Source organism: Dermacentor variabilis, chromosome 1 (assembly GCF_050947875.1).
Source record: "Dermacentor variabilis isolate Ectoservices chromosome 1, ASM5094787v1, whole genome shotgun sequence".
Taxonomy (NCBI): domain Eukaryota; kingdom Metazoa; phylum Arthropoda; class Arachnida; order Ixodida; family Ixodidae; genus Dermacentor; species Dermacentor variabilis.
In genome coordinates, this window is record NC_134568.1 from 24,826,100 (window position 1) to 24,841,792 (window position 15,693).

The 15,693-nt window shown below is 47.5% G+C and overlaps 1 protein-coding gene across 1 annotated transcript in view; it reads left to right on the plus strand.

Moving 5' to 3' along the window:
* The window catches only part of LOC142570457 (cytochrome P450 3A24-like), a 99,722-nt gene that overhangs the window by 20,624 nt on the left and 63,405 nt on the right, over window positions 1-15,693 (plus strand). Inside the window, exons 2-3 of the mRNA XM_075678845.1 lie at window positions 1,799-1,895; window positions 8,517-8,569. Of these exons, the coding sequence (XP_075534960.1) occupies window positions 1,799-1,895; window positions 8,517-8,569 (150 nt within the window). The remainder of the gene's footprint in view (window positions 1-1,798; window positions 1,896-8,516; window positions 8,570-15,693) is intronic.

Consider the following 15,693-nt stretch of genomic DNA (forward strand, 5'->3'; position numbering starts at 1 on the left):
GAGGCATCTCTAATCATACTGCACGGGCCACGCGAGTAGTGTCCAACAATCGCAATTACGCGATCACAAGCTATTACAATGGAATGCTCGGCGACGCACGTGTAAAATCCAGACTGACCAGACCAGTGAGATTCGACACGGCAACCACCGATTGTGCTAACCGTTATAGTCACATAAGTGTTGCTTTGCTTTCTCAACACAATTTTGCCCAATGAAAGGTTTGCGTCTTTATTTACTTTTTGTGGCAGTGTTCCTGCCTCTTCAACGTCCTTATAAAATATCATCTTCATAAGAGGTCAACGCCTCGTCACAACTTGCGGACATGTCTCCTTGACTTGGCGCTTGTTCGCAGCTCTATTTATTTCGCTATGCCACATGTTAGTATATGTATTCAATGTTTCGGAGCTTTATGGAAATGAAGTCCTATTTTTGCCGTCCTCAGTATTTTCTAGAAATTAAAATTTCTACGTCAAGCGAATGGCACAGTGTTTCCTCAAGTGTAGACAAATCGAATCGACCTTATGTCGTGGCTTGCGTGCATGCAGCTGGAGCTGTCAGGTGCATGTGAGGCCAGTATAGTTTGCGTGATGCAGCATCACACCTATTTTTTCTATGAGGGATTGAAAAAAATCACGCGCGCTCTTGAGGTGAAATGATTTATTAGGTGGGTTACTGCATCACCAACATAGTTATGTCCACTCAGCTAATTCTTAATGTATATGCAATGTTTCAAATGCTGAATATATTAGGTCTGGTTAGAATATAGTTTCTTCCACTTTGCAGGCATTCTCATGTTAGCGCCACTTTACAGAGATCACCAGAATCTTATAAAAAAGTGTTTCCGCGTTCCTCATAGCTTGGGGGATCTCGCATTGGGTGTGCAAGGCTTTCGGAAAAATACTGATTGCGACATGAATATACATACGTCGTAGTGCCTACGAGGAATTAAAGTGGTGCTACTCTCAGCCTTTCTGCTGAGCACGCAAAACTTCACTACTTCACTGCTTCCTTCAATTGTGCAATCGCCTCCTTGCGACGCTAAAGTGATCACTAAAAGCTTATATACGAGGAGTTTCTAATTTATCGTAAATGTTGACATTTGTCGTGCAACTGAAGCCTGCGTCTTCAAGTAATTTGCCTGAATAGATCGGACTGTGCTCTACATGCCACATGCGATTTCTTAAGGAGGTGTTCGAAATTTAAAAAAAAAAAGAAAGCAACAACGCTATGCACACAAATACCAGAGTGGGCAAAGAGCCGGGGCCTTTTTTGCGGCATCACAGAAGTGCCACAGCTTATACAGAGCCGTCCCTTGTTGAAGAAACACAGAGCGCATGAGCCAGCGTAAAGACAATTATTCTTTTATTTCATTGCAAGATAAAAAATACGCAAATAATGCGGCCGATATGACCCCGCTTGAGGAGGGGACGCAGCTTGGAGTCTTTGGGTCTTTGGGTCTTCGGGTCAAGCATTAGTCGTAGACGGCGCCGGTTACACGTTCACCAACTGCGGACCGTAAATTGTGAACGACAAGCGACTTGTTGTGGTGGCTCAGTCGTCATGGCATTTTACTGCTGAGCATGAGCTCGCGGGATTGATACCCAGCCGTAGCGGTCGCACCACAATTGGGCTGGGATGCGAAAAAATCTCGTGCGCCGACGATTGGGTGCCCGCTAAGGAACCGTCGTTGTCAAATTTATTCCGCATCGCTGCCTCTTTTACATCGCCTGCGTTCTTTTGGTACTTCATTCAGTCAGTCAGTTGAACGTGACTCAAGCTGCTCTTTTGTCGTTGACAGATGGCGCAAAAAGAAATTCTCCTACCTCGCGAAGATTGGTGTGCCTGGCCCTGAACCAAGCTTCATATTTGGAAACCTCCTGGACATCAAAAGACGGGTGAGTCCGTCTCTAGCGTCACAATGTTATTCAGTTTTGCATTGCATAACCATGCGAGCACAAATGGTGATTTAGCCCAATGTTCGACGTCGGGCGAAGGTGTTATATGGTCGACATAAAACTAGCACTCGCCTAACGTTGAGAGAATAGGAAAGCATAATTCACGTTCGCGACTGCCACGGGTGCCCCGTTGACAATGAAGCGGAGCGCGAGAAGGTCCGAGAATTTATGCCGTATGTGGAGCAGAGTGCGCACGCATATCTCGGGAAGATTACCTGGCGTCTAGTTTATCGCGTGCGTACGGACACGCGATATACGGACTCTATAAGAGTAGACATGAAGATAAACGCTTCTCTGTCGTGATTGCGATAGCAGAATCTGAAGAACGGTGATTCTAGGTGATTTATTGGTTTCTTCTAGTATGATGGTACTTATGATCGTCTTGGTATGGCGTGCACACACTAGTGTAGTCAGGTACACTAGTGTGCCGATCGCTCAATTGGGCCTCATTGTGGGGATTATCGAAAGACTAGAGAATGCCTAAATAGTTCACTAGCGTAAATGTTTCGTGACGTCTGGCACACCGATGAAAGTGAATGAAATGCTAAATATTTTTTTTTTAATCATACGGCACTGAAGTGGTAATTGGCTGGGCAAGTCACACGGAATCAGCGATTACACTGGAATCTTCGACGGGTCACGTATAGAAGCCGACGGTCTTGACACGCAGGTGAGATTTTCGATGATTGTCGACTCTGCTACGTCTCTCTCTGAAATTATTTTCCCCCATATATCGCGAAATAAAAACATGTATAGAGCTCCGCTCAAATTTCGCATTAGGGAATATCGTAATCGTCGGTGAATTTTTTTGTGACGCCGTGCAGCACCGATTAATTATGGCAATGGAATAAGCACAACTCGAAGCCCAAAGTAAAAATCAAACAGCGCGAACAACAGCTCGTAAATGATAGTGCACAAGAAGTATAACATTTGAAAATGACTGATTCTTCTGGAAAATGCACCAATGGAGAGAGCAGATTGTGCGGGTGCATTGGGGGGAAGGTAAAAAGGTGTCATCAGTACTTTGTGCAGTAGGTATGCTTAAACTGCCCAGATCTCTTCAGATTCCACTAAAATGTTTCTCGCTGCGATACCATAAACTGTAGTCAGGAAAAAGATCAACTGAAAACCAAGTTCCTAGTGCCTCTTCGCAGAATGTGTTTGATTAACAAATTAACACTTCCACTGCAACATTATGCCGGTGGTGTAAAGCATACGTGCTCGAAATAAATACATTACGTAAAGGTGAACGACTGGGCCTACAATTACAAACTATGAAGGAGCACTGCAAAAAGGGCTGCATTGAGTATCAGCTACAACAAAACTGATGCGTGCCCGAACCACTTCCTCGGAGGCAGCCCTATAAAGACTGTTCGGCCCCTTCCCATTCTGGGTCTAACACTCAGTCCTTCTCTCGGCTTTTCTGCATATGTCAGCAGCACTGTATCTGAGGGTTGTCGCATTCTTGGGTTTGTGTCTCGTGCCTCCTTTCCCTGTGGACCTGGGATTTTGCGAGAAATCTACACTTCTATCATTCTGCCACGGATTGAGTACTGCTCATCAGTATGCTCCCTGTACCACACTCACATGGCTGACAAACGATTTTGTTCAGCGCTGGCCAACACGCACCCTCTACTCCCGTCTTTTCGGTCGTCGCAAGCTCATGCCAGCCTATGAGGATTGGCTCAAAGCCCTCAAGTGGCACACCCTGCATTACCCGCGCAACATTGCACTAGTCTGTCTATTCTGCAGGGAGCTTCACGGCTCTCTGGAAAAGCACTAATTTTTCTTCTTCAATCCGTCTGAACAAGCGGTCAGCACAGCCTGACACCGCAACTCCATGCTTATATTTGGCATACAGAGCTGTTGCATTAAAGAGTGTGCTATATGTAACTCGACTCCAAAAAGAACTTGTCATAAGAATTGAGCCTGTATTGACATACTTCAGAGTTCATTTCCTGTGTTTTGTGTATCTCTAGATAATCACGTATGATTAACACCCTTTTACCCTTCCTCCTTTCTTTTTCCTATTTGTTTCTGTGTCTCGCATTGTATTGTCTACCACATTCATGTTTTCTGTTCATTTGGTTTCACATGATGCTTTTCAAGTGCACCAGTACGAATGCTCTCTAGCTGCTCCTGTGCATTATAATCAACATTTGATTGTTTGATTGATCGATTAATTACTGTAGTATAAAACTATGTTATTTAAATATGTACCACTATATTGTTTCAGTGCAGTAGCTTTTGTGCGATAAAGAAAGCACTAATCAAGCAAGTGCAATAAAATGCTATGGGCATGATCATATGCATTGTGCTATTAATTTCTTCCGAGTTTTAATAACACTTAGCTACTGTATCCAGTGTTTCGCAATAAAATAATATGCCACAGCAATTATTACGTGCCTCACAGATCCAATTGAATGTCTTTCTAAGTCGAAACATCATAGTAGTCTGAAAACAATAAACAGGTATTTCTTGTGGTGACTTGAAGTGTATAAATTGTGAAAATAACCTGTTCACACACACACACACACACATATATATATATATATATATATTATGCAAATGAGCTGCCCCATACATTCTCTATAGTAGGACTTGGCAAAGGGCAACGAAAGACACATGTAAAACCATCCGACTCTCAAGCTCGTATTATCTGACGATATGTCATATCATTATTGTCGAAAAAGACAGAATTGACATGTTGAAACGAATTACCATAGAACATGGCCTTTACACGGTGAATTTTTTTCTAGCAATACACTCAACGTGAAGGTCTCTCAATGCGTGCGGTATTGATGCTTCAAAGCAACCCAGAATAATAAATGAGATGCTCCATGGGCAAGACTTGACAGAACCAAGAATCGAGAGGAGACAAGCTACGAATTTCGTAAATTTTAGCTATTCTACGTGTTTATTTTTTTTTTGTGAGTGCTACAGGTGTTTCAATTCTTTTTGCAGATTTTATCAGAACCCACATTTCCACGTTTCTTTCATGCACCAACAAGCATAATTATATTGAGACAGGTACTTTTTTTATCTGTATCCACTGACCGTATTTCACCGGCTAACAACTGTTAAACGTTATCTCTCGGCGCAGGACGCGCCTGCACGTATCGGAAGTTTCGCGAATGTTATCGATGGTTCTGTCAGTTGTCCGTTGTCGACGAACGTTGTATAGTCTGATCGTATACGCGACAAGAATTGTGTAGTAGTTTCTGGAAGGCGCGCGGGCACCAGCGAATACGCTGGAACTTTCGACGACTGATGTATGAAAGCCGACGCTTGACCCGCAGATGAGATTTTCGACGGTCGTCGACTTTGCTCGCCGCTATCGTTGCGAATAAGTTGGTTTTGCTGGACACAAGTTCGCCTAATAAAGAGCTAAATTTGTAACTCCCAGTTTTGACTCTGCATCCTTTTTCACCGTCACTACTACGTGATAATATTTCTAACACAGATTTTTCAGTGATACTTTGCACGCCTAATTCTTCCATAGTTGGCTGCGCTATGAGCTACCAAAAACGAAATCGTACAACAGCTTTTGATACGATATGACACGGTGGTGCAGGTGTTTTCGAAGCTACGACGCGCGAGTGCTGATGTCGATATTTTCTGCACTATTGTTACTTCAAAGGTAAAAAAGAAACTGTTGCGGTAGGCGCACATTCATTAATTAAACGTGTTTTTCATATCTAAAAGAGCATACAGATCACTAACTTATTGTTTCAAGCTTAGCTTATAGCAGGCTGCTTTAGGTCGGACGGTTGAAGACAAAGTAGTCCAGCAACAGTGCACCGCAGCCGAGGAGCGAACATCGACACCCGTCAGAGCTTCTGTCCAGTGGTTGCGTGCCCTTTTCCTCCTACTGACGCGAAGCGACGCTTTCGCTTGTCGGCGCGTGCCAAAGCGTGCCGACGCCTGCCAGTGGTTGGGCCTTTAAGGCTCAACCAGACGTACGCGTTCCAATGCGCCCGCACGCGCCGCACCACGCCTGGGCGCGTACGGCGTCAGGCGCGGAGGCTGTTTCGCGTGTCGGCGCGCGGCGGCGTGGAGACCTACAACCGCTAGAATTTTTGCGCCCGCGCCGGAAGCTGCCGCTCGCGTCAGTAGCATGACACACCTCACATGACCACTGCAAGCCAACGTCACTTCCGGAACGACTCTTCGCGCGACGTTCAGGCAAGCCCGGGTCACCCTAGCGTTGTTGCGGGGTTTGCGGAGCTTGCGGGAAACATGGCGGCGGTCCCGGCTGCCCGCTTCGAATTGAATTTGGCGTTGCTTTTGTAAAATGCACTTCGTTCGTAGCAAATGACTGTGTAAACGGCTTTCGCTTAGTCTCAGGCCGCTTCGACGACAGAGTATTATGGATAATCTCGTGGTGTTTTCGAGATCGCTTCTCGTTTCGAACGAGTCGAAGCCTAACGAAAGAAACGTTCGAGATGTCAGCGCCACCTGTCGCTAATGGCGCGAAATAGCCGCAACAACGGCATATGGCCTCTGAGATTCGAAGATATCGCCGGTCAACTAAAATTGTAGAAAACGTGCGCTGCTTAGCGTACGCTATATTACAGCGTATAGCGTACGCTATAGTTGCTGACGCTAAACTAAAACTGTCTAATATGTAACACATTGCTTAACGTGGCCGTTAAGCGAAGGCTAGACTGCCTTGAACATGGCAAGCTAGCAACACTGCGCCGCCGCGACGAGACGCGCGGCTACGCGCGGCAACTCGTGCATCGTTTGGGTGCGCGCCCTCTTCCTCCGTCGGGCGCCACGCGACGTCGAGTCAGCGCGGCGTGTGCGGACGCATTGGAACGCGTACGTCTGGTTGAGCCTTTAGGCATCCGTTGGTGCGGCGAGCGTCCGCGTCACCAAGCGACCGAGCACAGCGAAGGATGAAAGAGCGAACGCAGAGCGCAGCGGGGGATGAAAGACGTGAGCAGGAAAGCGGAGGAGGATAGTATGGCGAAAGCGTGAGAAGAAAAGCGTAGTGCGGCGACGATGGATACTAGATGGCGCCAAAGTAGCGTGCGTCGTCTGGGTGGTCTGTATGCGTGCGGCGAATGCTGTGAATCTCGCCCACGCGTCACCCGCGCGCTGCCTCTCGCGGTCTCCAGATTAGCGAGGCAGTCACGCCACACTTTGCTCTGTTTGCAAAGTGCCGCACGCGACAGATTCTAGGTGCCAGTCAATAAATCGCGAAATGAAAACAGGTATGGAGCTGTGCTCAAATTTCACATTAGGGATTATTGTAATCATCGGTGAATTTTTTCATCCCCCGCTGCGCTCGTTCGCTCAGTTACGCCGGCAACGCCGGCGTAACTTACAGTCTCTTAATAAGATTGCGGCTTAAAGTCTCTTATACTCAGTTCACTGCGCACAAGCTTAACAGCTGGGAGTACCGACAGTGCCTTCCCACGTGCATGCGTTGCCTGCAGCTGTGCTCAGGCTTATTTAACCGTGTGTACGTCGCATATCTCATTGCGAACAACGCTCCTGCGAAGCCGAAACGTGTTTTAACAAAGATTATCTTGGTAGGCTTTTTATGTAATCATTATTACAGTACTCAAATCGATGGCATGATGGAAGCATCAAAGTAGCTAAGAAGGCTTGGCTGACGTGAAACGTCAATGAGCCTGGGCTGGTAGAACACACCACGCCGACTGCAGAGCGCCGTCACTGCCTGACGCTATGCAGCGTCTATGTGTGGACACAATTTTCAAGTTACCGAACATGCCGAAATAGCGCCGTAATATCTTGTAGTGTTAGCAGTACGCGAAACAGTGCGCTTGATATAAGCAAGTCTCAATAAGCCAGTGTTTTTTTGAAAACTATGGGAAAAGCCCGCAGATCAGGAGCGATGACCAGAAAAGTGACTTCACCCTTGAGGGGTGCGCTTTTTGGAGCCGCACTGAACACATCACGCATGTGAGAAGCTTTCGGACAGAAAAACGTGTGTAGTATATGCAGTGCGGTTCCGCATATATAAATTATTGATGGCGCATAATGTCCGTTTCTCTATCGCTTCTCCTGTCGTTTTCGCGGTCCGCCATGTTGAATGCGAACCGGCTGACCCAGCCTCGAACTCTCAGGCACTTTTCTATGGATTTTCAACATTACTCTTATTCACAAAAGCTGTGTGTAAGATGGATTAGTGTACGGGCGAACCATGCTTTTTCTTACGCGCGATGCCGGCCTTAATTTCTTGATAGCTGTCGCGTCCTCCTGCTTTATTTGCACAACACGTTTTGTGTACACGATCATTAACGCGGCCGCAATGTCTTAGGCTACTGGGCTTTCTCATTCAAGAAATTCCAATTTTTTACGATGTAGAGCAGAGAAGACAGCATATGAAAATTGATTAGGTAATTCTTGGCAGCGGGCCTGTTGTGCAGACATAATTTACGACCATGCGTTAAATTTGGAAAAATGTATACCGATGGGCAGGACTGATGGGGACACAAGCGTCCTCTACGCCAGTCTAAGATTGTGTAAATTTATCACAAGACCTTGTGCGAGAAAATCTAACAATCCTTTGCTTTCATTTTCTCGCAGGGTGCCACAGTATGCTTTGGAGAATGGATAAAGAAATACGGAAGTATTTGCGGGTATGTCCGTGCCTTCTATTTACCAACGTAATGCAATTTGTTCAGTGTAAATTTGTAATCTTCTGTAACAGAGCAGTTATTTGGGCTCATTGGTGAAACTTTTTTTAGTCAAGGAAAATCCTTTTTTAGCGCACAATTCACAGGGAAGGAAAGAAGGCGGCAGGACAGAGCGCTACTAACAATACACAATGTTGCTGTGCGAGCAATAGAACTGAATGGTTGTTAATAGTCTTGTCACCTTGTCTCCCTTGTAAATTGGGCCCCAAATAAATCGGTTCATAGAGGAAAAAAATTCTTAATATTCATTTCTTGCAACAGCCCGCCCACTAGTGACCCTCTCATGCTAACAAAAGAGAAAAAACTATTTAGTGTTTTTCCAGTCTTCATGAAACCTTTGTTCCTAGGCCAAACTACATTCTCAGAGAATAGGGGAACTGTCATGGGATGCAAATGCACAGTTTGTTGAACCCGTCGCGGTAGCCCAGTGGTTATGGAGTTGCGCTGCTGTGCTTGAGTTCACGGTTTGGGACCCGGACGTAGCGGCTCCATTTCGATGAGAACCAAATGCAAAAACTCTCGTGTACTGAGATTTAGCTGTCACGCTAAATAACTTCAGGTCGTCAAAATTAATCCGGAGTCACACACGTGCATGTGTCATGACCAGATCGTAGTTTTAGCACGTCTGATTCGTGCGCCAGGAGTCTGGCAAAAACACTTCGTTCCGGTAAATTATACACGGTGTTCCAGGTAAAGCTATCAAAGCTATTCAAGGAAAGAAATTAAGAAAAACTCTGTCAAAGGTACAATTTTAAGATCTATGGTCTTCGGTCGCCAGGCCTCTGTCGACTGAAGTACTGTATGTCGCATAATTGTAACTTTCAGCGTGCTTTCTTAAATTTTGTTTTCGTCAAGCAGCTTGGCAAACGTTAGCTGTGACACACAGTGTATATGCATAGAAAATGAACACCGAAGTACGCATGTTCGTTCAGCAGCTGCCTGGCATTCTCATGCGCACCAAACGGTCAGACCCGAGCCCGTCGCGTGCCCTATGTATAGAGAGCCTCCATATGCACACCCAGTAAAGCACCGCTTGACTGTGTCCTTGCAGGCTCCCTAGCTATGTGGGACGAGCAACGTGACCTCAGAGTCGGTGGTGGCAGTTGGCGCGAGCCGCGAGTTGAAAAAGCAGATACTCGAGAGAGTCGCTCGCTGCGCAGGCACGGCATGTCGCGAGTCTATGCCGCTGTTGGCGGGCGCTATGATCCATACAGTTACCATTGTAGCGACCGTCTCTCAGTGTGATTTGTGCCCAGCTTCTGTGAAATTCAGTTACCTCGCCTGGCTTTCACGTGGGGGTTTTTCCCCTGCTCTTTCTTGGGACTTGAGGTGGCTGCCTGACAGGGGCGCCACGACTGAAACTCGGCTAACCTGTTTTACTGTGGAATAAACCCAGTATACCCTTCGTTCTCAACCTGTCAAAGCGTGTATTAGTTGCCCCCGCTAAACCGAGCTCCCAACTAGAGGTGACCCAGAACATTGACGCTTTTTTTTTGTCGAACACTGCCATGGACGACGCTGTTCCTACTCCTGCTGGCAGAGAAGACGGCACGATTACGTCTATTGTCGTCGCCGCAGAGCTTCAGCTTCCCAGCTTTTGGCAAAAGAATCCTGGAGTTTGGTTTATACAAGTACAGGCCCGTTTTCAACTCCGGCACACTACCTCACAGACAGAAAGGTACCAGCACGTCGTCGCCGCGCTACCGTCCGACATTGTCGATGCCATAGTCGATTTGCTAACGGGTACGCCTTCGGCCACAGCATACGACAACCTTAAACGCACGGTCCTGCAGCGCCTCGAGCCATCGCACCAGAGTAGGCTTCAACAGCTCCTCTCCGAGCAAGAAGGCGACCAATGATCGTCACAACTCTTGCACCGGTTGCATCAGCTGCTGGGTGGCCAGCTTCCAATTTTGCTGGAGCTGTTCTTACAGCGCCCCCCACAGTCCGCGCGCTCTGTGCTCGCGGCTTCCGACGAGGCGAGTCTCGATCGGTTAGCTGCACTCGCTGACCGCATATGTGACTGTTCGTCTGCGTCACAGCTACTTGTCACCGCTGCGAGAGTCTCAAATCCACGAGACCGACTCTCGCGCCTGGAGGAAACAGTCGACCGCCTTACCAGTGCACTGGAGAAGCTGACCACGGGTGGCAGCATTGGCGCCCAACTTCGGCCCAACCATTCACCTTCGCAGTCTCGCAGCGCACCTAGAGACTTGCCGCGCCATTTGTGTTGCACCACCATCGCTTTCGCGAACAAGCAAGTCACTGCACCTAGCCATGTCCGCGGACGGGAAACGGACCGGCCACTCGCTAACGGCGGCATGCCACATCGGCCCTCGCGCAAGCCACCTATTCTTCGTAGTCGATCGCATCACCGGCACCCGCCTCCTCGTCGACACCGGAGCCGAGTTGTCTGTCGGTCCTGGCACTGCCGCAGATCGCCAACACGGCAAGTACAGACCCACGCTCCGCGCGGGGAACAATATGGCCATCGCGTCGTATAGGTTCCGGTCAATACCGATAGACATCGGACCTGCGCTTGCACAGATGGGTGTTTGGGATCGCCGGCGTCAGCTTTGCCATACTGGGAGCGGAGTTCCTCAGCCATTTCAACCTAGATGTGAGTGTTCGCGATTGGCGCCTAAAGGATAACGCCACATCCCTCGCTGTGCTCGGCCTGCAGTCCAACCTCACCTCATCTCTCATCTGTATGTTTCGGCCGGTCTCAACGTATATCTTTGTTTACCTATACCAGCCGGCGATTATTTCGTGCCGGTTCACATAAAACTCGGCTTTATAGAAATCGACGATTTAGCGCCGTCTACGCAAGAAAAGAAGCGTGCGTGACCGCGCGCGACAAGGCACTTGTTGACTATCCGCAACCCACGAAGTCCCGAAATGATGCGCTGCCCATGAAACACAAGGCGATGCATCATATTACCACCACCGACCCACCTGTCGCTGCACCGCCACGGAGGCACGCTGGACAGAGGTTGGAAGTCACCCCCTGTGAATTCGAACACATGCTTCAGCTCGGCATTATTTGTCCTTCCTCCAGCAATTGGTCATCTCCTCACCATCTGGCTCCAAAGCAGGGCAGTGGCGACTGGCGGCCTTGCGGTGATTACCGAGCTTTGAATGCCGTCACTACTCCGGATCAATATCCGCTTCCCCACATACATGACCGCGGCGCTCGTCTCGCAGGAACCGAAATATACAGCAAGAACGATTTGATGAGCGCATAGCATCAAATTCCGGTCAAACCCAGCTACATTCCGAAGACAGCAATCACTACTCCATTTGTTCTGTTTGAGTTTCTCCGTATGCCTTACGGTTTAAGGAATGCGGCGCGAGCTTTTCCAAAGTTCATGGACGAGCTTACGCGTGGACTCCCGTTCATTTTCGTCGACCTTGACGACATTCTTTTTGCAAGTCGCAAAGACGAAGAGCACAAAGAGCACCTTCGCCTTCTATTTGAGCGACTGGATGAGCACGGCTCAGTCCTAAAGCCCCAGAAATGCATTTTCGGAGTTGAAGCCCTGGATTTTCTCGGCCATCGCACTTCACCCCAAGGCACCAAGCCAATGGTATCACGGGTGCAGGCAGTCGAGAACTTCCCCTCTCCAACCTCAATCAGAAAGTTGCGCGAGTTTCTGGGGCTCATAAATATTCACAAGCGCTTCATGCCATCCTGTGCGAAAGTTCTTCAGCCGCTTACCGACTTCCTGCGTCGTTACTCCAAGAAACCGTCTACCTTCCACTGGTCATCGGAGCACGAACACTCCTTCCAGGAAGCCAATACGCGGTTGCTGACTGCAGTGTTGCTGATTCATCCGTTGCCCGACGCGCGAACTCGCCTTGTGGTACACGCGTCGACCACGGCAGTGGGTGCAGTACTACAGCCCTACTATGGCACAGACTGGAGGCCGCTGGGTATCTTCTCAAAGCCGTTCAAACCCACAGAAGATCGCTACAGTACCTTTGGGAGGGAGATGTTGGCCATCTATTGCGCTGTCAATCATTTCCGTTTTCTTTTATTGAAGCCTGTAGCTTTTACATTCTTACCGAACACAAGCCGTTAACTTTCGTTTTCAAGAACAACAGTTCCTCGTACTCACAACATGAGTTTCGGCAACTTTATTTCGAATTTTCTACGGACATCTGCCATATCTCTGGGACCGAAAATCAGGCAGCTGACGCACTCTTGCGGATCGGCGCTACGCTTGCTGGCTCTGTGGATTTCCAAGCTCTAGCCTCCGCCCAGCAATACGACTACGAGCTGTGCCAATTGCGGGAAAAAAAGGCTCGTCGCTCCAGCTTGCGGAGGTGCCGCTTCCCCACACAACAACATTGATCGCTTGCGACACATCGCAGGCAGCTCCTCGCCCGTTCGTGCCCCATCAGTTTCGGCGGCCAATATTCGATTCACTGCACGGGTAAGCGACACCGAGGCTTATCACAGACCGCTTCGTCTGATCAGAGATCAAGAAAGACGTTCGAAGCTGGGTAAGAAACTGCCAAGCCTGTCAAGCCGTGAAAGTGACCCGGCACAAGCGTTTAGCGGTGCAGCCGTTTCGACCACCAGAGAGCCACTTCGATCCCGTGTATTTAGACTTGGTGGGGCCTTTTCTTCCCTGCCAAGATTGCAGGTACCTTCTCACGTGTGTGGACCGGCACTCAAGGTGGCCTGAGGCGACGCCTCTACAAGACATAACGACCGAAACAGTGGCGGAAGAGTTTAATGATAAGTGGCTATCGCGGTGTGGTTGCCCTTTGCGAATAACGACTGACCGAGGCTGAATTAGTGCCTGAATTTTGTTAAACGAATTTACAAAAATTCGGAAGTTAAAAGATATAGACGCACGAAGCTTATAAATTAATAGCTCTGCATCAAGAACAGATATTGTGGTTCTGTAAACGGCATCCAGTAGATCAAGCAAAGCGGACAAATTCGATATGTCAATTTATACCTTACATGAATTGGTTACGTTGTGTACAAGGGTTCTGGAAAAGCTGTATTTCCATTTGAAAGAATTTTTTTAGGTTCATGTGTAACATATTAATTACGGAATTGTGATATCATTTTTCCTTGCTGAGTTAGTTGTAAACTTGATAGTTTCGTTTTCTGAAAATTTTCGGAATTTTGCCAATTTTTAATAAAACATTGAGGATCTAAATCAAAAATTCGCAACCAAAAGTCACTAGATTTTAAGTTTTTCTTTTAAATGCAACAACGCTCGTCAAATTTGGTACAGTGGTTGCCGAGAAAAACGAATTCTCCTTTCACATGTATTTAGATAGGAGCACCCGAGCTAAAGCATCCTCTTAACACAAAGTGAATTGTATCAATACAGCATTATTCCCACTCACTGCTTTCATTTCCCATTTGCTCTGCTTACTCAATCCGCGCTGATTTGCACGAGGCCATGGATACGATTCCCAGCCACATGGCGGCCGCATACCGAAAGAGATCTAACGCAAAAACAGTTCCGTACTGTATTCTGGGTGCGCAGTTAAGGATGCCCGGCGGTTATATTAAACCCAGAGGCCTCCACTATGGCGTCATTCACAGTAAATTTTGGACGTTAAAACGCACGATATATATCTAATATAACTGCACATTTCGTAGCGATAGCAAACATATGGACACTCCAGGCACATTTCCGCCGCCGTCGACGTCGCCGTGATGGTCCGTACAAAATGCAAGTGCGATAACATCGAGGCCAAGCTTCTAATGCTGTGGGTGCGAGTGAAAGCGTGCGAAAATGAGCCCGGGATGGTGGCTCGATCTCGCGCGCGCAGGAAAGGAAAGGGGGAGGAAGCGCTTAGTGTTCCATGGCGCGCAATGCACGGGTGGGGGGGGGCGGCTGCGTGGGCCCTCTATCGAAAGCGATGTGCGATGGGTACATAGTCTAGGTGCACCGTGGGCTGATAGCTCCGTGTGTACTGTGTTCTCGCCACATAGTTTACGCTGAAGCGAGAGGCAGCACGAAGGTAATCTCGCTAACTGCTATCGCCCAGCCTCACGTCAGCGTTTAAACAGCGAGTTTCCGAGATCATCAAGTTAGATAACTTTATTTTTTTCCTGTGCGTCCGTAACACGTACCATGTTTGTTTATTTAATTAGTGAGCGCATGTGTTCAAGTGCGTACGACCGATAATCCTGCTATCCTTACTTCGTATAGCTTCCTAATTTGCTATCGCAATCGATGCTTCGGCTTTCAGGCGAAGCTGGGACTTTTTTCACTGTTTGTTGTGCATTGGAAGGTCAGCACAGCTTTATGTCTATTTATGACATGCAGGATAGCAAAGTAGGCAGAGTAATTTGTTCATCTTGAGTTTACGTATACATATCATCAAAAACAAATGCAGCATAGAGTGAGAATAATTCAATCACAGCCTTCCGGCATTGAAAGTCCGCAATGATCGAACAAAACAACGCATAACATCAATAAATACCTGCAGTCGCTGCAGACTCTGGAAAGGGCACATAACCTCCTTCTGCATGAGATAAGGAATTTTATTTTGAAGAATTAAATCACTGTAAATGTTTATGATCGCTTATACTTTAGCCACAATTTCATTTAATTACCTGAAAAACAAAAGAAGAAAACAACTGACTTGATCCTAAGCATTGTTTATGTGGAAAATTATTGTACATCTGCATTATAAACACCTCAAGTGTGCGAAGACAACGCAGTCGAAAAACAAAAACAAAAAGATTCCTGCCCAAGCACTGCGTACGAATGATTAAGCAGCGAAGCTGAAAGTGCGGCACCATGTTTATAACTGGGTTAATCCCGACGGTGCATTAAAGCATTCGTCAATCAATTGGTTACGTCTTTGTGTTTCCTAATGAGGTTACACACACGTTCAAGTGCGACGGAGAGAATGACGTCAGTGACGGAATACCCGGAGTCCCCCGTTGTCACTTGTGTTCGATGTCTTGAGTTTGCTCGGCAGCGTGGTTAGGAGCATCCACGCGCCATTGACGCTTGCGATTTTTCAAAATAAAATTGCTTGAAAAGTAACTCTGTCCGTCGCGTAAGACAATGAATGGTTCATAC